Here is a 21003-nt window from a genome sequence, read left to right as displayed (position 1 = left end):
CTATTAGTTGGTAGGACGTCAAATTAAATGACATGTCCATGGCCATGCTTTTTCTAAGCTTTTACTTGAATATTCATACATAAATCACTTATAAGTCGTCAGATGATAGATTACTGATTACCTAAAGCATGGACTGGGACAGGGTTCGATAGGGATTCTTCCTCTTTTAACCATTCATAGTCATATGAAATTCATCCACATCAAGAAAAAACAACTCCACAAGCCAATGTAAGCCATAGGCTGCATGCCCTTAAAGTCTGCATGGCAGAAAAAGTAGAAAAAAACCTTACTGGACGGTGTTGGTGACGGGTGGGGAATTCAACTAATTAACAAATTAAGCACAAGGAAGGACCAAAACTAGCGCACCAGTCACCACCACCCTTCATTTCTGCCTTCTTAGCTGACAACCGTATAAAGAAACGTACTGCCTTCACCAATTCTGCTTTATATTCCAGCTTTGTCTGCAAACAGCAGCTTTCAACGCTTCTAGTGCACTCAAACTTTCAGGTTAGCATCAACGATGAAGCCCAAGAGGCTACTCAGCCTCCTGCTACGGCTTATTGCCGTTGGTGCCACACTTGCAGCAGTGATTATCATGGCTACAAGCCATGAGAAGGGTACATTCTTTGCAGTGTCATATGAAGCAAAGTACACTGACACACCGGCCTTCAAGTAAGTTTAATCAACTATTCTTCTACAGTTATACTTGCTTGTACCTTTGTCTTCACTACTGAAAAGGACTTCTGCAGGTATTTTGTGATAGCAAATGCAATTGTTACTGTCTATGGTTTTCTTGTTCTGTTTCATCCTCCAGGGAGTCCACTCTGGCGATTAGTTCTTGCCTTGGATTTGGTAATTATGCAGCACACTGAGCCTTATATCAAACATTAGTGCTACAAGCCTATAGTACACTTACACTATGATTTCAGGAACTGAAGAATACAGGAAAGAATTCTGACCGGAATTTTTTTGGTAGTAATTGCCGTTTCTTTTGTTGCTTCAAGTAGGTATTCACCATGTTGCTCATTTCAAGCATTTCGGCGGCCTTGGCGGTTGCTCAGGTGGGAAAGAATGGGAATACTAGTGCAGGTTGGCTACCTGTCTGCGGCCAAGTAACCAAGTACTGCAACCAAGTAACAGGAGCATTAGTTGCTGGTTTGATTGCACTGATAACTTACATAATTCTGTTGCTCCACTCTATTTACACTTTCCTTAATCCTCTTCTTGAAAAGGCCTAGCAGGCTATCATGTATTGTGACTAAAGCTACGAAAATCATCATCGCGCGCCTCTCCTTCACGTTTTCTTTTGTCTGGTTTATAGGTAGCCCTATTAGAAGATTTTGCCTTGGTACATGCTTTGTTTAGAATTGTATTAATCAGCATGCTTTCCTAGTCCTTCAAGGGAAGCTATATGAAAAATAAGATGTCAAATAATGATCATTTTTCAAGATTCATTGTCTTTCAAGTGGCATCATCAGAAAGGCAGATAATATTCTTGCTGATCTTACATATCACAGAACTTTCCTACTGATCCATGTCATGGCTACTGGTTCTTCACTTTATTGCTCCAATCCCCTCTGTGTATTCTGCCACTCAAGCCCATATTTATATGGTTTTCAAATGAAATGGCATCTCCTAAAAGTATACGAAACTCCAATATTTTTCTGTTTAAATAACATTTTCAAACAAGGAACATGTCATAATTGATTCCGCAGATGATATTCTGCATAGAAGTACTACGTCGTCTTAAAGTGTTGTTCAAAAATATTATCGACATAAGCACAATTCAGATGTTTCATCTCAAATTTGGAAGATGGCTTGTAGTTTACGAAGATTAAAAGACAGGAAGGGGTACTCCCCAGGGAAAAGAATCCTCAAATTCATAATCACTATTCTAAGGAGATTGTGGTCAATTCTGTAAGAAAACAAATTGGCTCATGTGTAATTGGATGACAATAAACCAATAAAAGATGTCTTCCAAGTCTTTAAGAAAAATGTGAAGTGACAGTTTCTCAAACAATATTAGCAAAAGACTTTGCTTGCAAAACTATAAACTTCTTGCACTCAACTAAACATTTATTCAATAAATCCGAAGAGAAGTTGTCAATACATAGCCTGGATTGATGCAGAGATTAGAAATTCAATTTTTCCCTCTGCCTAGCTAATAAAAACAAGGATGTGACAGAGAAAAAAAGCATGCAAGCACAGGAGGCAGAGAATACTCAAGGAACTTCTTTTCACAGCACCCTTGGGAAATATAAAGCTTTGAAGATGAGCGAGTTCTAGGCATAAAAATTCTAGTTCCGAAGCAAAAGGCCAGTTAATGGGCCAAAGGTTAGTCCAAGAGTAGCTACCATTGGAATTCTTTATCATCTATATGTCAAAACATGAAACAGAAAAGGAAATAAAATAGCCAAAACTTTTCAGCTAGGCAATTCTCTACCACTGACAATGCCAATAAAATCGTTTCAGGTGATGAAGCGTTTGCAGCATGGGAATGATTAAGCTGCCATTGCTCGTTGGAAATTTTCAAGGCACAGATTCAACCAGGAAAATGAAGGTTTGCAACTTACAAATACATGGGAACATTGAGGTTGATAATACAGCACCCTTATGACAACTAGGAAATGGGACATCAGGAATCAGATCATCTCCATGTGCAAGACCAGAAACTGTATATTTTGCAATGTCCTTCACAGAAATCTAGTGATGTTGGCAAAATTCGTATACCTCGCATCTTTTAATCTCTTCCCAAAATCGAATCCCACACCTTTGTTTGCAGCATATTTGAAAATGAGACACCTTGATTCAGACAGTGAAGAGAGCCACTAAATTTCCATGCCTAACTTTCAGTAATCTTTTGAATTAAGATTTTAAAACCATTTACTAGAGATATTTAGCAAGTAAACTGGATTATACCATATAAATTCACCACGCTACACTCCTGAATCCTGACATGCACTTGGAAATAAAGCAACATAGGAAATAAGAAACAAACTGCATTCTTTTAACATGCAAGGCACAAATTGAAATTCAATTAAGCATCGGACCATGTGATTTTGAGAACACTCCATTGATCATGAGGCACACCTAAGGCTTTCCATACAGTGCTTGAGGTAGACACAACGTTGTTAGCACAAGGAGGTTCATAATCATGATCTTTGTCGCAACCCCAAGTTGAGTCACATTAGCAGTTACATTGATGTGTTTAAGGCACCTACTAGCATTATCGTACCGTCCAGTTGATAATGCTATAGCTGGTGTATCATTAGGATGGAATTTTTCGTCACAGCAAGGTGGGTAATCTCCACTTTCTTCAAAGACATTGAATGTCATGAAGGCCTTGGTATGGCTATAGACTGGCGGCGAACATTTGTAGGTTGAGTAGGACTTTGCCTCGAAAACAGATCCGAGTCATTCTCCTCAGGTGGGAGTTTCTTTCCCACACCACTTTGCCACTTGGTTGACATTTTTGAGCCTCAATTTGTGAACAATACTCTGCGAACAGAAGAATGACCAGGAGCATGGAAGATTTTAAGCAAGAACTCTTCATGATTCTCAAAGGAGTAATATATAACATTGGCCTGCTTAAACACTCATGCTAGTATGAGAATGATAGATTGATGACCAACAACTTGGAATTAGGAATATTTTTATGCTAGGAGTCTGCTAGAGTAGAAAAAACAAAATAAGGCATCAGGATTTGAAGGTAAATGAATCCCATTCACATGCAGCAAACAGTATAATATTTTTCTAATTATTCTATTAACTTAACTATTACGGCCCAATGATTTGTGATGGGTTTTTTTACGCGGCCTGTCTTGACTAATTAGAGATCAACGTATTAGAAAATTCAGATTTGCTTCATGTCTTAGTAGATTGCTTGGTTGATCAAACGAAGACACCATGCCAGTATGTCACATCGATCGAGTCTTGATACTTCATAATATTGAACAAGGAGCTGAGATAACAGTCAGAGAAGATTGTTAAAAATGAAAAGACCACAATAATGTCTTGATTTCATCCATTTTGAGAGGCTAATATGTATATAAAGTCTTGCACTGATGCAACTTCTTCACTCCAAACCATTTCTAAAACAATAGTGGAGGAAAGAAAATATGAAGAAGTAGGATTGGTCCAGTGTTCTTCTCATTTGCCTGTCCTTTCTTTTTGCAAGTTCTTTAAGTGTTGAGGCTCAGACCTGCAGGCCTAGCGGTAAGATAAGGGGGAGAAAGGCTCCTAAAGGACAATGCAATGAAGAGAATGACTCTCTTTGCTCTATAAAAGGAAGGCTTTACACCACTTACAAATGCTCACCACCAGCGACCAATCACACAAAGGCAACTCTAACTCTTAATAGTTTCGAGAAGGGTGGAGATGGTGGCGCGCCATCAGAATGTGACAATCAGTACCATTCTGATGACACACCGGTCGTCGCACTTTCGACAGGATGGTTTAATCACAAGAACAAGTGCTTGAATTATATAAACATCTATGGTAATGGAAGGAGTGTCAAAGCCATGATAGTCTGGCGCGGGACAACAAATAAAAAGAATTAAAGCAAGAAAAGAAAGAAGCTTGAGAGAAAGAAAGAAGCTAAAGAAGAGGAAGAGAGGGGGATTGGAGGGATGCAAAACTTGCAAATTTTCATTAATCATTCCAAAGTTCCTTAACATTTAGAGAAGTAGGGTATTTATACTAAAACCCTAACTAGAATAAAGGATTGGGCTTATAGCCCACTAAATAAAATACTTAACATTAATTAAATCAAGCCCAACAAATAAAACCAAATTAATAAAACCCATCTAAAAGTTCATATAAATTAAACCCAAAACACAAGTTAAAGCCCAATTTCTCAATGGTTTGGACTATCCTCCATCGTCTATGATCATACGCGTGCATAAATAATATTTTTGGTTCGGTGTCCCCATCAATTCTCCCGGGGTTGGAAGAACTCGACCCCGTCGAGTATAGGTCAAGACAGCTCCGATAATGCTCTCAATGACAAGGATCAAGCTGTTGTGATGTTCCTCTGATAATCCAACTATAGTCTGAATCTGGTCGTCGAATTCATATACTGGGATTTGCTGAAGTTCACCATCCCTGGTAAAAACAACTTGTGCATTCAAAGTAGCATTAATATGTTCCTTTTGTGCCAAAGATATGGATAATGAGGTAGGGGTATCAAAAGGAGAATCAGGGATGGGTTGTATTTTATAAATACTGAGGTCTTTCATGTTCAAAGTAGAGCTAATATCAAAGTTTAATGGCAATTTAATGACATAAGTATTTGATTCAATCATTTGCAACACTTTGAATGGTCTAGCACTACTTACTTGCAATTTATGCTCGGTTTCCAAAGGACACCGTTCAGGTCTAATCTGTATCATGAAATAATCTCCAACATTAAGTGCATCATGATACTTAAGTAAATCAGCTCGAAATTTGTATTGTTCATTACTTGCTTGAATTTGTTTCATGATCTCAATATGCAAATTATGAACCCTACATGGTAATGACTTAGCAGACTTAGACATCCTATTGTGAGGGGATATGGGAAGGTGTTCCATCAGTTCCTCAGGTTTGTAACTATGAACACTAAATGATTGAGGGCGTGGAATGAGACAAGCATTGTCTGAAACCTGTGTAGATATGGTATGGACACAATCAAGTAACCTAGGATTATCTTCATCTTCCTCATCACGTGCATGTGGTAAGAAGTCAAGAAGTTCAACATGTTGCTCTAAACTTATGATGTGCTGGACACCAAGCATATGGGGTGAGGAATCAGATAATTCAGGAGAACTAATATCATGAGACTTTTCTAAGACCATACTTATCTTTATAGGTGATTTCACTGAAGAGTTTCCTAAAACTTCCTCTACCATTAAAGCAGACATATCAGACTCTTTCTTAGCCTCATTCTCAAGCTCATTAGGACTCATTGTGTTGGGTCCTTCTTCTTGCACATCCTCGTCATCTAGGTCACTAAAATCCTCAAGATTAGGCTCATACACTTCAACACTACAATATTCCTCTTTACCTATATCCCTAAATTTTTGGATGACTAAAGGTTTAGAGGTACAATTTAAAGAGATATGACCAAAACCTAGACAATTAGTACACTTAACCATTAAACTCACTTTAGACACCTCATTAACAACTCGTTTGCCTTTATCTTTCTTGTAAGGTTATGAGTTACTAGGATTAGGCCTGTGGGGTGGAGCAACTAACAAAGAATCACTACTTCTGAATTGGGACCTAATAGGGATACTATAAGAGTCCTGACGATTTTTCCACTGATCCTTTGTGACCAACTTGTAGTCTTTAGTTAAGGTATAAGCTTGGTCAAGGGTAGATACACCTTGATATACAACTTCTCTTCTAAGATCATCATTTAAGCCTCTACAAAATCTACGCAAAGTCATGGCTTCACTCTCTCTTATGGCACATCTAATCATGTAATCGTTAAACTGCCTTATGTACTCATTGATAGACTTATTCCCTTGTCTTAGATTGTTCCATTGGTCTAAGAGTTTATTCCTATAAGACTGGGGTACGTATTTCTCTTGAAGTTTTTGTTTCATTTTGATCCAGTCAGTTATAGGAGGTTTACCTCTCATCTCTAAGCAATCCTCAACATCTCTCCAATAAATTTTGGCTTTATCAATGAGTTTCATCTTAGCAAATCTAACTCTCTTATTATCAGACAAATTATGCCACTCAAAGAATTGATCCATATCACGAATCCGCATATCAAATATCCAAGGGTCATGACGACCGTCAAAAGTGGGGGCTTCTATTTTGTTAGGACTCAAGACTCGCTCATCAAAGTCATCATGTTTAGAGTAACCTAAATGATGGTCATATTGGTGTCGCTCAGAGTGATCTTGTCTATAATGATTATTCTTGTGATATTTATTGGTCTTTGAGTACCTTATTCGAAAACTCTCTTGGGGCTCAATTCTTCTAAACATGTTGATCACCTAAGTTTGCAGTTCCTTTGAAATGATCATCAGGGTATCACTAAAGGTTGAGTCTACGGTAAGTGTAAACTTGAGCTTAGACACTAGATGATCGTGACACAAATACATGCAATACTAACTTATAAATGGAATTGAGATCACAAAGGATTCTTGCATGTAAAATCACAATACAAAAATAAAGCTAATTTTTTTTTTTATCTTTTTTTTTTTAAATGTGGAGATTAATCAAGAACAAATTACACTAATAAAATTGTAAGCATGTAATACTAGAATTTTTTTTTTGTGTAAATGATTAATCAAACACGATGTCACAAACGAGAACTTATAATTATCAAATAGAAGAAGATATTAGCTATCACTAATGAAAGAGGTTGATGAACATAATTAACAAATAAAAATACTGATGAGGATTTTTTTTTTGGAATTTTTTTTTTTTGGAATTTTTTTTTTGGCACAAAAGGAATATTAATAATAACTTAAATGACAAGTGAAAAACCAAGAAAAATGAACTTCAACAAATATGGGAGAGTGATTTACTGACTAAAGTACTGGGAGGAAGCTGGAATTTGCTGGAGCTGACGTGGCAAACTAGATGAATTGACTGCTGATGCAGATGACATAACCAGTTTGCTTACATGGCGCTGCATGCTGACATGGCGTGGACCCAGAGAGCTAGCGTGGCTGCTGATGCTGCTTCAGCGTGATGACGTGTCAGGTGATGTGGTGATGACGTGGCAGGGTGAATTATTTTGTGTGGGGAGCTTCTGTTTCCTTCTTCCTTGTCTTCTGCAGTTCGTTGCCACTGCTGACGGCGACGCAAGAGAAGTGGATCTGTGATTCTACTTGGGACCTGCGGTGCGAGGAAAGGAGCTGTGGTGTCGTTGTGGACGGGGGCCAGTTGATGCGTGGATCCGATGCTGCTGTTGAAGGCGATGGCACTGTGGACGGTGGCAGATGGAGATCTATTGTGTTGCCTTTGCTGTGGTGAACCCGAATAGATGTTGGCTGTGATGGGTGTTGTGGGTAGTGGCATCTGGTGGTTTGTGGCTCTGATTTGGCTGCTGAAGCCGTGGGTCTCTGTCGGTTAAAGGAGGCGCCGCTGAAGACGTTTTTGGTGATCTGTTAGTGGCGTAGGAAACAGCCTTCTGTTGGAGAATCTGTTGTCGTGAACAATAACTTCTTCTTTTTTTCAGATTAGTCTAGGATTAAACATAACACTTAGATCGATTAATTGTAAGAACAATTAAAAGCCGTGCTCTGATACCAAATTTGGCGCGGGACAACAAATAAAAAGAATTAAAGCAAGAAAAGAAAAAAGCTTGAGAGAAAGAAAGAAGCTAAAGAAGAGGAAGAGAGGGGGATTGGAGGGATGCAAAACTTGCAAATTTTCATTAATCATTCCAAAGTTCCTTAACATTTAGAGAAGTAGGGTATTTATACTAAAACCCTAACTAGAATAAAGGATTGGGCTTATAGCCCACTAAATAAAATACTTAACATTAATTAAATCAAGCCCAACAAATAAAACCAAATTAATAAAACCCATCTAAAAGTTCATATAAATTAAACCCAAAACACAAGTTAAAGCCCAATTTCTCAATGGTTTGGACTATCCTCCATCGTCTATGATCATACGCGTGCATAAATAATATTTTTGGTTCGGTGTCCCCATCATAGTCGATGAATGTGACTCTACTATGGGTTGTGATGCTGACCATGATTACCAGCCTCCTTGTCCTAACAATATTGTTAATGCATCTAAGGCTGTTTGGACGGCGCTGGAAGTGCCATTAAGCCAATGGGGCGAAATGGAAATACATTGGTCCGATGCTTGATTTTTCTACCCAATTTCTCCAGTCTCAAGTGCAAAAGGGAAGGTTTTTTCCCCTTTAAGAAATTGTTTGTTCTTTTAAGAAATTGTGTTGTTGTTGTGTTGTGTGATTGGCTTGGTGGATTGTGTAATCTGAAGTTTATTTTTCTACTTATGCTCTCCATGTGAATGTCTCTAAATGGAACTGAAATTCTATATAGCTATAGTAATCCTTGCATCTTTGTTCTTCTTTGCCTTCAAGAATTACCATGATGAATTAGACAACTTGAAATTAAACTTTACTTTCCCTTCCCTGCTTCTCAGGAGGGATTACGAGTAATTATGTTTTTTTGGATTTTTTTTTTAAATCAAACAAATAAAAGAGAAAATGTGTTAATAGAATTAGAGTGAGATCCGGTCTTAGCGAGTTGGGCATTGTGACGTGCAAGTCACAAATATCACCTAGGAATATTATGAACATTTTGTACTGCACACGCCCGAACATGCGGTTGTAAACGAAGTGATTTTTCGTAGGGAAGCTTCTTCTGGTTGGATTCAGATGGTTGTATGCTTGTAGACTTCAATGTTATATAATCGGACACGATAAGACTATCACGGCACAAAACTTGTTAATAATGTCAAAATTGATCGTGACAGGAACGTCTAGTTGGATGTGAAAGATTAGGTTAAGCTGTTAAATAATTTTATTTTTTGAAACTTTTATATATTTATATCATTTTATATCATTAATTAATTTTAATTATTAAATTTTATATTAAAAAATCAATTTAACTCAAAAATTTAAACTAACAGATAAAATTTTAAGATACAATTTATATTATTTTTTAATATATATATATATATATATATATTCTTAAATGAAATTTTTTGAAGATTAAAACTTATACATATTTACATTATCTTGTATTTAATTTTTATCAAATAAATTAGCATGATGAAATTTAAATTTTTAACTGTTCGGTTATAAAAAATACGATACTATATTAAAAAAATTTATTTAATTTATAAATTTAAATTGATAAATAAAATTTTAAAATAGAATTTATATTATTTTTTATTAACAACAAAGGACAAAACAATACAGTCAAAAGCAGGTAAGAAGAAGTCTATTATCTAGAGGTAAAAGAGAAGAAAAGGTTTACAACCATGCAAACAGAAACCCATTTTCATTAATAATCATCAACTCCACATAGTTCAAGTTTCCAAGCATACATGAAAACACCTTGAAAGTTGAAGCAGCCAACAAAGCAGTGACGCGTACACAAGACAAAGGATTTTTAGGAACCCTTGGCTGTTTATTATTATTATTTAACAAGAAGCACCATTATACATACATGAGCTGACCAACTGATAGATTAACTACTGCTTTGTTGGAACCATGCCCATGTTTCCTCATTTGCAGGAGCATGGATCGCAGGTGCAGTTTGATCCACACTTGCAGCCATTCTCAGCACCGAAGTCCATCTCAGACCTCTCATAGAACCTGCAGAAGTAGCAGAACAATATCAGTAAACACGACATTTGTGTTCTAAAAAGAACATTTTTGGATCTTAAATATAAGAGTAGAATATTGATTGGAAATCCAAATCCTTAATCATTTGAATGTCCCAGTGCGTCAGAGCGGCCTCCTTCGGGGGCTTAGTAAAACTTTGATGCATGAAAATAATAGTACATGAATTATGTGATACATACATCTTAACTGGTGCAACACCTGCAATGATTGTCTCAGTTGTGGTGTTCTCTGAGAAACCTAAGTCAGGGTACATGCCACATCTGCCAAGCACAAGAAGATTGCAACCACAGAAAAGTGAGTTTCAGACTATAGTATAAGGAAATTCAAGGAGAAAAAGGAGAGAATATACAAGTAATTAATCTATTGGTGCCCTTTTCAGTATCTTTAAAGGGACTAATTAGTAGAATCTTGACAAGAAAAGAACTAGTAATTACTTGCAGCCACTGCCACACTTGCAGTCAGAGCCACAGCTACAGCCAGACATTTTCTGCAGGTAAAATAGGATAAAGGGGCCTGGAAAGCTTTTGCTTAGAAACTGAATTTGCTCAAGCTGGTTCGCTCTTGATGATTCAATTACCAGGTTCTGACCTTGTATTTATAGTGTAGCTCATGCAAGATGAGGTTGATATCCACCATACACTTGGCTAAATCCTAAGTTAATAGCGTCTGCATCAGGGTTTAAAAAAGAGTGGACAACGGACTTTTCATTAAAGTAGCTTCCATAATTAAACAAAGAAAATGGATGATAAACGCGAAGAAGCAAATCATAGCGTTACTTAATGGAAGAAGACATTGACATTTTTTGTCTTCCAACCAAAGATGATGTTGCTGGCATTTATTCTTGAACAAATCTCTGCTATCTTGTATGTTATTTAAAGGGTGTTTGGAAATGTGATAGTGGTTGCTTTTTAAATAGCTTTTCGTGCCGAAAAGCATGCCAATAATATTTTTTTATTTTTTAAAAATTATTTTTTATATCAGCATATCAAAACGATTTAAACAGTACAAACCGCACTAAATTTTAGTAAAAATTTTTTTTTTGAAATTTTTTAAAAAATAAGTTGAACCTCAATGCCAAACAGCCTTTTAATGGAGTTGAAAAGCTTTAAATTTTTTTATTCACTACGGGAATATCGAAACCTTGCTGGTCCTGATGATGAAAATGATTTATTAGTTTAGAACACTAACTTATTAAAAAAATAAAAAAAATGGTTATTTTCATTAGTCACAAAACCATTGAATGCCTTAAAGAAATTAAGTAAATGGGGCAACACGCTCATGAACTCATGAAGCATGCTGGCTTTGGAGAGGAGAAACTTGTGCCCATCAACGTCTTCCTATATTTGTCATATTGTTGTAGACATTAGATAACTTCAACGGTTCTTAAATTTAAGTTACATCATTTCCATGTCTTTAATTAGCATATTAATATAAATTTATATATGTAGATTAGTTTTTGTAGGAGTAGTTCTACATCAAGAAAGATTTTAAAAAATTCATATAAATGGTCGGATTTGTCAACATAGATCATAGATTTTTTTTTTTTTGGATGAAGTTTCAATACATAAAATAAGCCGACTTGCCCATCTTGTTATAACCTATTTATGTTTCAGATTAAATTTTTTATTTGTTTTTTTTTATAGTATATTTGTATATTTAAGTGTTTTACAATTTTTTTTTAGAGAAATTTATTGTATTAATACATGATTTGTGTGATAAGGTTTGTTTGGGATTTAAGGGAAATTGAATCTTGTTGTAATTTGATGAAATTAAATTTAATTTTATTAAAGAAATGATGAGTTGTTTTAATGGACACTAATTACATTTTGTTAATTTTATAATTAAGTTAGAAATTCAAGGAAAATTAATTTTTTTATGAAAATCATAAAATCAATATTATTATATATAGATTTCATTATTAAACATTGAAGATCATTTTTAGATCAAAATTTATTCATAATTCTGGGCAAGACAGCAGGAAAGTTTTGGGATTTTGGTTGCCATAACATCTATTTTGATGGGCAAAAATAATACTTGCTGGTTATGGATCAGGCCCTTCCAAACTCGTTTTAAAAAGAAAAGACACTGGGCCATGTGTTGCTTTTTTAAAGCCCTCTTGTGTCTTTAAATAAAGCTTGCTTCGGTTTATAGAATGGGCTGGAAAGCCTAGCTAACGAGACTGGACTGAATCTTTAGCGTTTAAGATCATGTTTGACAAAATTAAAAATAATGATAAAAAGGTATTTTTGGGCTCTTAAAGGTTTGTTTGACAAACTTGGTTCGGTTATATATATATATATATATATATATATATATATATATATATATATATATATTATTATTAAAAATTAATTATTAAAAAAATACATTTAAATATTTTTGGCATTGCTAAATGAAATGACAAGTTTGAATATCATACCAAGTATTGTTACCTTCAGCATGTTGGTTGATACAATTTGGAAAGAAAGCAAGGTTTCAGAGGCTCAAAGTAGGTTAAAAACAATGACTCAAAGAGAGCCTAATGTCGTTACTTAAAAAAAAACTAGCAACCACTCCTACTCCATTTCTTCTTGTAGCAGTAGCAGAAGCATTAGGAGTGGAGAAAAACACAAGAAAGATGCTTCTTCTTCTATAAACATTGATGATGCCCTTGCCTTGTTTCAATCACATGCTTCATGGTAAACCCCGCCCTTGTATTATCCAATTCAATAAATTATTGTCTGGAACTGTTAGAACGAGACATTATGAGAATGTGCTTTCTCTGTCCATACAAATGGAATTTGTTGATGCCATGTGCAAATCCGGGAATCTTAAAGATGAAAGGGAGCTGTTGTCACAAATACTCTTTGTCAAAGGGTTGGAGCGTGATGTTCATATATATATACACCACAATAATGAATAGACTTTATAAAGAAGGATTGTTAGATGGAACATTGGAAGCTTTCTGAAATATGGAAGAGGATGGCTGCCCTCCAGATGAATTTTCTTATAATGTTATTAACCGAGGATTTCTCCGGCACAGGGATGACTCAAGGGAAGTGCTTGAAGATAGCATGCAGTTCAGGCAACTGTTATGCTCATAACTAGTTTGCAAGAAAACTTTTCAACTAGGATATGAGTTTTATGCCATCGTTTGTAAGAAAAGTCCGAAAAAAATGATGATTTATACTTCAAGGTTTGATTGAATTGATCATAAATCACCGACATGTTGGAATTTTATTATTAAAACATGGTCTTCCTTCCATGTCAATTATTGGTTCTTTCAGAGGTACTTTTAAATAGCATTTAGTTCCTATCTAAATATTTATGAGGGCTTCTTACACTGCTTTTACGAGGGCTCTGGATTCTCATGGCATGATGAAATTTATTTATGCAACGATTCCTTTGAGATTTCATGTTGCTATAATGTATAATGTGATGCAAACTCTGCTCTAAATAATTATTTCATCAAACTAGAAAACAGAGTTGATGGAATACAGAGGTTCAACTACCTTTGTAAAACCAAGCTGCTCATCTACAGAATAAAACTAACATAGACAACCACTTACAGAAAGCACACACTTCTGCTGTACATAAACAGCTACTGATTACTAGTTAATATTAACCCCAGTGATCATCCAACTTGGGGGGAAAAGGCAGTTTGTTTCTTTTTCTACTTTCTGGTTTATGTTTCTGATCAGTACACTGACAGGTCAATCCCACAAAGTGTCGTACAGATCTTCCTCTGAGTCGAACATGGAAGTTCCTGCAGGGCCATTGTTAGTGCTGACTTGCTCTGTCAGTGGTGGATCAACTTGGGTGAAGTCATAACGGCTATAATCCAGCTGATCATAACCATGGAACGATTGTAGATGTGGTAGTATTTCAGGGTCTACCTGTGGAGAGAATCAAGAAAGCAAGCATTAGGCTTTTATCAAAGATTGAAAGTTGCCCATGAGGCTCCGCTCTCAAGTCTCACCTGATCTTCTAGAGTTGTAAAATCTGCAACAGGGTATGCAGAAGCAGGAGTTCCGCCATTATCACAGGTAGATTTCCCAGTCTGCTGATCTGCAGATTCATTTTCAAGAACATTAATTATTTTGATGATTAGATTTCAAGATGAATAGATTACGACAAATTTAACCTCCTACCTCACCTTTATTATCGATAATATTATTATAGGTTGAAAAATCACTCTTCTCACTGAATCCTTCATCTGGTACTGGAGTAATATTTTCCTTGTTATATGGCATATCAGCCTTCTCATCTGTCCTTTTAACCTTCTTACTTGGTCCTTCACTCTTCTTAACTGACATCTTCTTCTTCATTCCACTAGATGCTAGACTACTATTATCCTCGTTACATATTGGCAGTGGCAGTTCAGCCGCCTCCTTTCTCTTTTTAACCTTCTTACATGATCCTTCACCCTTCTTCCTTGGCATCTTCTTCATTACTTTACACAGAACCAGAGAAGTACTCTACAAAAGATGGACCAGCAAATGGGATTAAAGAAACACAACTCAAAAATGATGGAGCCATACGAATTTTCGCTTTAATATAATTATATAATTAAGATGATGAGATGTGAACTCCTGATCACTTAGTTATCAAAACTAAACTTCTTCTACTCTGACACACACACACACACATGTATATAAACACACACTACGCACCAGGTTGGGTATACTGTACTCGTACATCACGTACTTGATCCCATCTTTAACAGGAGAATAAACATAAATCTTTCTGATACCACTATTCACTTCCCCGTTATGTTGAGATGTTATCTCACAATGCTTTCCTTTAGCTAGCCATGAACCTGTGCCTGTTGACCTATTGATTCTCCCGTCATTTGTGCCCGGGTACTTTGGATGGAGAGGAGAAAAGAAATATCCTTCTCCATCATCTGAATCTGTCCCAGCAAAATCTAATCAAACTCAGAAAATAGTTAACACAACTAAGAGAAGGAAAGACAAAACACGGATCATCTACTTACAAGGTAAATCGCAGGGATCAACCTGGTAGAGATCAAATGGGGGGATTCTGCTGACTAGGTGATCATTCCCAAATAATTTTTCCATTAGAAAATGATATGTTAGTTCTTCTTCATTCGGATTAAATCTATCTCCAACGTTAAATTCGAAAGTTGTTGTCATGCGTGTCATCTTTTGCCGCTAAATATGCGTGCCTGCTAGCATAAGACGAACTATAAACAACAAGAAGCAGTGACAAGATGCTAAATATATGATTAAGAACAGCAGCTGTCTACATCGTTATTAGTTGAAAAAAAAAAAACTAAAAGATAAAATTATGTATACTCACGCTGATAGAAGGATATATTTCATTCCTCTTCCTAAAACAGGAATTGGGGGGCCCTAGCAAAAGGCCCTCTTAATTGTAGATGAAGATTTAGATACTGAAGAGAGATCAAGAGTAAAAACGAAATAAAAATGTGAAGAACTCACCTGGCGGGGCACTGGAGAGAGAGGTGCAGCACATTTATGTAGGGAAAAACTGCACTGCACTGCACTTGCGCTGAAACCGCGTTGATTTGGAAAAAGGAATATAACAGAACAAGCACACCGCCTTCCCAAAACCTTTCAACAAGTTTCGTAGGCCCCATCCATCTTCTTTCTTGGGCAGCAAGTACTCGGAAATAAATTTTTTTAAAGAAAAGAAAAGAAAATGATGTTTTTTCTTATATAATATAATGATGCGAGTTTCTATTCTTTTATTATCTTTTAATCTAGTTTACTTAGCGCTGTGGCTGAACTAAATTTTTTATGATGTAAAAAGGATATTGAAGTTGTGGGTGATTTTTTTATACTGTTATTAAATTTAATCTAACAATTTAAAAGCTTTCAATTTGAGTTTTTGTAAAGTTTATATTTTTAATTAAATAATGTGAGAATTATTTTGATGTGATTTTGTAGATCTAAAAATAAAAATAATCAAAAGATAAAAACTAATATAAAAAACAAAGATCAAATGCATAAATTTAAAAAACACTTAGATGATTATTAAAAAATTTTGATTTAAAAAAAATAAAATTGTCATTTATATATATATATATTGAGATGATCACATATTGGATTAATTCTAGTTAACTCAGATTAACTTGTCAAATCTATAATTCGGGTTTTGTAGATTTTAATGAGGTCAATAACAAATTTTTTATTTTAATTATATTATAAAAAATAAAAATCAATTCAAAACTAAAGTAATATTAAAATATAAAATTTTTAAAAATAACAAATTCATCAAAAACCCATTGTTGAAGGATTTTTTGTTTAAGAAAAAGACTAATCAAATTAGGAGAACATGTTTGAGGGGCCCATCATATCATAGCTTTAAACAAAAACCTGGGTGTGGGAGCTTGGCCAATCAAATTGGACGACTAGAATAAAATGGTTTTAACTTTTTTTAAAAAAAAATTGAAGGTAAAATGTTTTTCTAAAAATACATACTATCTTAAAATACTTTAAAATCACCCATGAATATCAAAATCAACCAAATTTAAAATTTACAAAGGAAATTTATTTTATTTTTTAAAAATATGTTTATAAAAAAAAAACTCACCATCATTGAACTTTCATTGTCAAATAGAACTTATTAGTATCAAGTTTGATCATTTTTGTTATTAATATTGTAAGAACTGAATAATTTTTTTTTTCATTGTTTTTAAACAACTTTTTCTCTCTCTCTCTCTAACTCAGGAATTGAAAAAAAAAATTGAAAACAAAGTAAAAATTATTATGATTTCAGGATCATTCATGTATTTTCTCTGTATTTTAATTTAAATGTTAATTTCATATAATTAAACCGTAAATGATACAATTAAAAACAAAACTAGTCATAAGGCTAATTGTTCATATGAACAGTGCCACCTTTAATTTTTTTAGTTTTTGTTAATTGTGTTAATTTAATTTTTAAATAAAAACAATTTCTTATATTTTCTCTATTTATTTTTCTATCCAAACTAACATAATAATTACATAACTAGCAGATGACGCCTTTTATTATGATATAGATAAATAGCTCATCCGTCTTTATATTTTAATTAATGGTGTTTCCGGTAAGTACTTGTACACATACACACACCTATACTGCAAGTTGATTTTCTAAAATCCGATTATTCTCTTCTTAGTAACTCAATAATGCAAGACAAATATGTAATTAATTTGCGCTTTTTTTTAATCTTTAATTAACACATGAAAAAAAAGTACTTCAAATAAATTTCTATCTCATATTATTAATTAAGATATTATGTAGTTTTTTTATATAAGAAAAATTAACTAAAATTATAATACATTATTTGAATTAATAGACTATAATGCGTCATCTATTTTTTATATAAAAAAAATTGATAAAATAAAAAAATAATTTTTATATTGCTAAGCCGAAATACAAGCTTAAATTTCAGTAGGTCAGGCGCTATGGACCTACCAGAGCAGCACATCCAGCCCCTACTTAATTTGTCTTTTTGTTTTTACATTTTATATTTGTTTAATTTGAAATTAATTAAATAAATATATATTATATATATAATACCTTATTAATTTCTTAAATTAATTGAAAATATATTTTGAGTTATTATTTTTAAATGCGATTAAATATTTAGGTTGTTTTCGAAGAAGATTATAGTTACACACTTCGACAAGCTACATAATATTAACCCCAGTGATCAAATCAACTTAGGGGAAAAGAGAGTTTGTTTTCTTATTTTCTATTTTCTAGTTTATGTTTCTTATCAGTACACAAGAGGGTGTAGCTAAGAAACACTCTCCACCGACTGGTCAAGGCCACAGAGGTTCAAGCCAGATGTAAAGATCATCCTTCGGTACGGACATGGAAGTTCCTGCAGGGCCATTGTTAGTGTTGACTTGCTCTGGAAGCATCAATGGTAGATCATCTAGAGTGAAGTCATGATCAAGGCTAAGATCCTGCTGATCATAACCAGAGAATGATTGCAGATGTGGTAGTATTTCAGGGTCTCCCTGTAGAGAGAAACAAAAAAACCAAGCATTAGGCTTTTATATGTAAAGATTGAAAATTTCCCATGAGAATCCGCCCTCAAGTCTCACCTGATGATCTTCTGGAGTTGTAAAATCTGCGAAGTGGTATACAGAAGCAGAAGAAGTCTTCAGGCAATTTGTTCCGCCATTATCAAACGTAGATTTTTCGGTCTGCTGATCTGCACATTCATTTTCAAGAACATTAATTATTTTGATGATTAGATTTCTAGATGAATAGATTACAACAAATTGAACCTCCTTCCTCACCTTTATCATTGATAATATTATTATAATCATTCTTATCACTGATAATCCAGTTTTCGAAATCAGAACCTTCATCTGGTACTGGAGTAATATTTTCCTTGTTATATGGCATATCAGCCCTATCTTGTGTCCTTTTAACCTTCTTACATGGTCCTACACTCTTCTTATCTGGCATCTTCTTCTTCATTAGACCAGATGATAGAGTACTATTATCCTCGTTACATATTGGCAGTGGCAGTTCAGCCGCCTCCTTTCTCTTTTTAACCTTCTTACATGTTCCTTCACCCTTCTTCCTTGGCATCTTCTTCATTACTTTACACAGAACCAGAGAATTCTACAAACGATGGATCAGCAAATGGGATTAAAGAAACACAACTCAAAAATGATGGAACCATACGAATTCGCTCTAATATAATTATATAATTACCATGGTGAGATGTTAACTCCTGATCACTTAATTATCAGAACTAAACTTAAGCTGTTTGAAGGAAATATAAACAATAATCTTCTTCTACTCTTTGACACACACACATGTATATATAAACACACACTACGCACCTGGTTAGGTATACTGAACTCGTGCATCACATACTTGATCCCATCTTCATTACAAGAATGAACAAAAATCCTTCGGATACCAATCACTTCTCCATTATGTTGAGATATTATCTCATAATCCTTTCCTTTTGCTTGCCATGAACCTGTTCTTGTTGACCTATTGATTCTCCCGTTTTTTGTGCCCGGGTACTTTGGATGGAGATGAGAAAAGAAATATACCTCTCCATCATCTGAATCTGTCCCAGCAAAATCTAATCAAACTTAGAAAATAGTTAACACAACTAGATAGCTAGTCCGCACTTGAAAATTTATAAGAGAAAGAAAAACAAAACTCGGATCGTCTACTTACAAGGTAAATCCCAGGGATCACGCTGGTAGACATCATGTAGGGGGATTCTGCTGACTAGGTGATCATTCCCAAGTAATTTTTGCATTAGAAAATGAGTTATGAGTTCGACCATAGTCGGACTAAATCTATCTCCAACGTTATATTCAGAAGGTGTCATCTTTTGCCGTTAAATATGCGTGCCTGCAAGAAAAGTAGCATAAAATAAGATATATAGACTCACTGTTAGAAGCTTGTATTTCATTCCTCTTCCTAAAACAGGAATCGAGGACCTAGCTAGGCCTCTTAATTGTATGAGATGAAGCTTTTGACATTGAAGAGGGATGAACAAGAGGACTACAAGTCTTCTTTTTTCGAAGGAAAAACGAAATATGAAGTGAGGAGCTCAACTGGTGTGGCTGGCTGTGGCACCGGGGACAGCAAATTAAGGCATCACATTTATATAGGGAAAAACTACACTGCACTTCTGCTCAAGCCGCGTTACTTTGGAACGAGGAATATAACATAAAAAGCACAGTACTGCACTGCACTACTACAAGTTTCGTATGCCCCACCATCTTCTTTTTCGTGGGTAGCAAGCAATTGGAAATAAAATTTGAAGAAAAGAAAAGAAAATAATGTTTTTCCTTGTATAATTATGCGAGTTTCTAATTTTTATTTGAACAAATGATTTTTCCTCTATATGTATTTTTAATTTTTTTTCTATTGAAATTAAAATAATAGTTATATAAAGATGTCTTTTATTCAGAATACAATAAGTATTTCATTTGTCCTTAATTAAATGATGTTTCCATTAATTTTATATATATATATATATAATTATACTTATTATATATTTTTTTATTGGATCTTAAATATATCAATATTCTACCATAACATACTATTTAAATTAATAAATGTATGCATGTTAATTAACTTTATATATTTCAAGTTTAATTTTTAAAATCTAATTATGACTCTCTTTTTAATAACTCAGAAATGCAAGAAAAATATGTAATTGTACTTTTTTTCGTGTCTTTAATTAACACATGAAAAAAAAAAATTTAAAAGAAATCGTAAATCCTAAGAATACATTTTTATCTCATATTAAGATATCATATGTAGTTTGTTTATAAAAAAAAAAATTAAAAAAAAATTATGATACATCATTTAAATTAACTAATTTTTTAAATTGAATTTCACATGATTTCTAAGTTTAGGTTTTATATAAAGATGGATTAAACCAATCCCCCCCCCCCCGAAAGGCAGGATTTGGCTATGCATCTAATTAAACACATATTAATTGTGTTTGTAGCTTTTAATTTTCATAATAATGGGCATTTTCTATGATTTTCTTCTTTTATTAGGAATGAATATTGGAAAAAAAAAAATAGGGCAAATTCATGTAACCTGCACAATACTCATCTTTCTGTTCTCTCTTTCCTCACTTTTTCCACGGAAAGAAGAAAATAGTGACTGAACTGCCATCAAAATTTTCAACTCATTTTCAATATCTTGATTTTCCGTTCACA

The 21003-nt window shown here is 34.3% G+C and overlaps 4 protein-coding genes across 6 annotated transcripts; 1 reads left to right on the top strand and 3 right to left on the bottom strand.

Moving 5' to 3' along the window:
• Positions 1 to 219: 219 nt before the first annotated feature.
• Positions 220 to 1448, top strand: LOC118038492 (CASP-like protein 1C2). The gene is made up of 3 exons (XM_035044868.2): positions 220 to 672; positions 750 to 852; positions 1008 to 1448. The coding sequence occupies exons 1-3, from the start codon at positions 521 to 523 to the stop codon at positions 1236 to 1238; spliced, it is 486 nt and encodes a 161-aa protein (XP_034900759.1). The 5' UTR covers positions 220 to 520; the 3' UTR covers positions 1239 to 1448.
• Positions 1449 to 9954: 8506 nt separating this feature from the next.
• LOC118038493 (metallothionein-like protein 1) lies at positions 9955 to 10920 on the bottom strand. Its single transcript, XM_035044869.2, has 3 exons — positions 10765 to 10920; positions 10510 to 10590; positions 9955 to 10300 (listed from the first exon to the last, which is right to left on the bottom strand). Exons 1-3 carry the CDS (start codon positions 10812 to 10814, stop codon positions 10210 to 10212), a joined length of 222 nt encoding a protein of 73 aa, XP_034900760.1. The 5' UTR covers positions 10815 to 10920; the 3' UTR covers positions 9955 to 10209.
• Positions 10921 to 13760: 2840 nt separating this feature from the next.
• Positions 13761 to 15854, bottom strand: LOC118038496 (uncharacterized). 3 transcript variants are annotated; one of them, XM_035044874.2, is made up of 6 exons: positions 15775 to 15854; positions 15306 to 15497; positions 14983 to 15221; positions 14466 to 14787; positions 14289 to 14377; positions 13761 to 14205 (listed from the first exon to the last, which is right to left on the bottom strand). In XM_035044874.2, exons 2-6 carry the CDS (start codon positions 15472 to 15474, stop codon positions 14023 to 14025), a joined length of 1002 nt encoding a protein of 333 aa, XP_034900765.1. In that variant the 5' UTR covers positions 15475 to 15497; positions 15775 to 15854; the 3' UTR covers positions 13761 to 14022. The 3 variants fall into 3 exon arrangements, with proteins under 3 accessions (XP_034900765.1, XP_034900763.1, XP_034900762.1); XM_035044872.2 differs by lacking the exon at positions 15775 to 15854 and adding an exon at positions 15632 to 15768 and having other exon boundaries at positions 15306 to 15500; XM_035044871.2 differs by lacking the exon at positions 15775 to 15854 and adding an exon at positions 15632 to 15768.
• A 2049-nt stretch (positions 15855 to 17903) lies between these two features.
• Positions 17904 to 19891, bottom strand: LOC118038494 (uncharacterized). Its single transcript, XM_073407065.1, has 5 exons — positions 19496 to 19891; positions 19147 to 19397; positions 18592 to 18922; positions 18394 to 18503; positions 17904 to 18306 (listed from the first exon to the last, which is right to left on the bottom strand). Exons 1-5 carry the CDS (start codon positions 19650 to 19652, stop codon positions 18106 to 18108), a joined length of 1050 nt encoding a protein of 349 aa, XP_073263166.1. The 5' UTR covers positions 19653 to 19891; the 3' UTR covers positions 17904 to 18105.
• Between the last annotated feature and the right edge of the window lie 1112 nt (positions 19892 to 21003).

Source organism: Populus alba, chromosome 19 (genome assembly GCF_005239225.2).
Source record: "Populus alba chromosome 19, ASM523922v2, whole genome shotgun sequence".
Taxonomy (NCBI): Eukaryota; Viridiplantae; Streptophyta; class Magnoliopsida; order Malpighiales; family Salicaceae; genus Populus; species Populus alba.
This window is presented reverse-complemented; position numbering and strand designations above follow the sequence as displayed.

What these genes read in the sequence shown, in the direction of transcription:
- LOC118038496 (XM_035044874.2), bottom strand. Translation starts at nt 15,474, where the DNA reads ATGACACGCATGACAACAACTTTCGAATTTAACGTTGGAGATAGATTT. An exon ending in TGATCCCTGCGATTTACCTT is followed by an intron (nt 15,222 to 15,305) that starts GTAAGTAGATGA and finishes TTGCTGGGACAG; the next exon opens with ATTCAGATGATGGAGAAGGA. An exon ending in AGTACAGTATACCCAACCTG is followed by an intron (nt 14,788 to 14,982) that starts GTGCGTAGTGTG and finishes CATCTTTTGTAG; the next exon opens with AGTACTTCTCTGGTTCTGTG.
- LOC118038492 (XM_035044868.2), top strand. Translation starts at nt 521, where the DNA reads ATGAAGCCCAAGAGGCTACTCAGCCTCCTGCTACGGCTTATTGCCGTT. An exon ending in ACTGACACACCGGCCTTCAA is followed by an intron (nt 673 to 749) that starts GTAAGTTTAATC and finishes GGACTTCTGCAG; the next exon opens with GTATTTTGTGATAGCAAATG. An exon ending in TAGTTCTTGCCTTGGATTTG is followed by an intron (nt 853 to 1,007) that starts GTAATTATGCAG and finishes TGCTTCAAGTAG; the next exon opens with GTATTCACCATGTTGCTCAT.
- LOC118038493 (XM_035044869.2), bottom strand. Translation starts at nt 10,814, where the DNA reads ATGTCTGGCTGTAGCTGTGGCTCTGACTGCAAGTGTGGCAGTGGCTGC. An exon ending in AAGTGTGGCAGTGGCTGCAA is followed by an intron (nt 10,591 to 10,764) that starts GTAATTACTAGT and finishes TGTGCTTGGCAG; the next exon opens with ATGTGGCATGTACCCTGACT. An exon ending in GGTGTTGCACCAGTTAAGAT is followed by an intron (nt 10,301 to 10,509) that starts GTATGTATCACA and finishes CTACTTCTGCAG; the next exon opens with GTTCTATGAGAGGTCTGAGA.
- LOC118038494 (XM_073407065.1), bottom strand. Translation starts at nt 19,652, where the DNA reads ATGACACCTTCTGAATATAACGTTGGAGATAGATTTAGTCCGACTATG. An exon ending in TGATCCCTGGGATTTACCTT is followed by an intron (nt 19,398 to 19,495) that starts GTAAGTAGACGA and finishes AAGTTTGATTAG; the next exon opens with ATTTTGCTGGGACAGATTCA. An exon ending in CAACTCCAGAAGATCATCAG is followed by an intron (nt 18,307 to 18,393) that starts GTGAGACTTGAG and finishes TTCTCTCTACAG; the next exon opens with GGAGACCCTGAAATACTACC.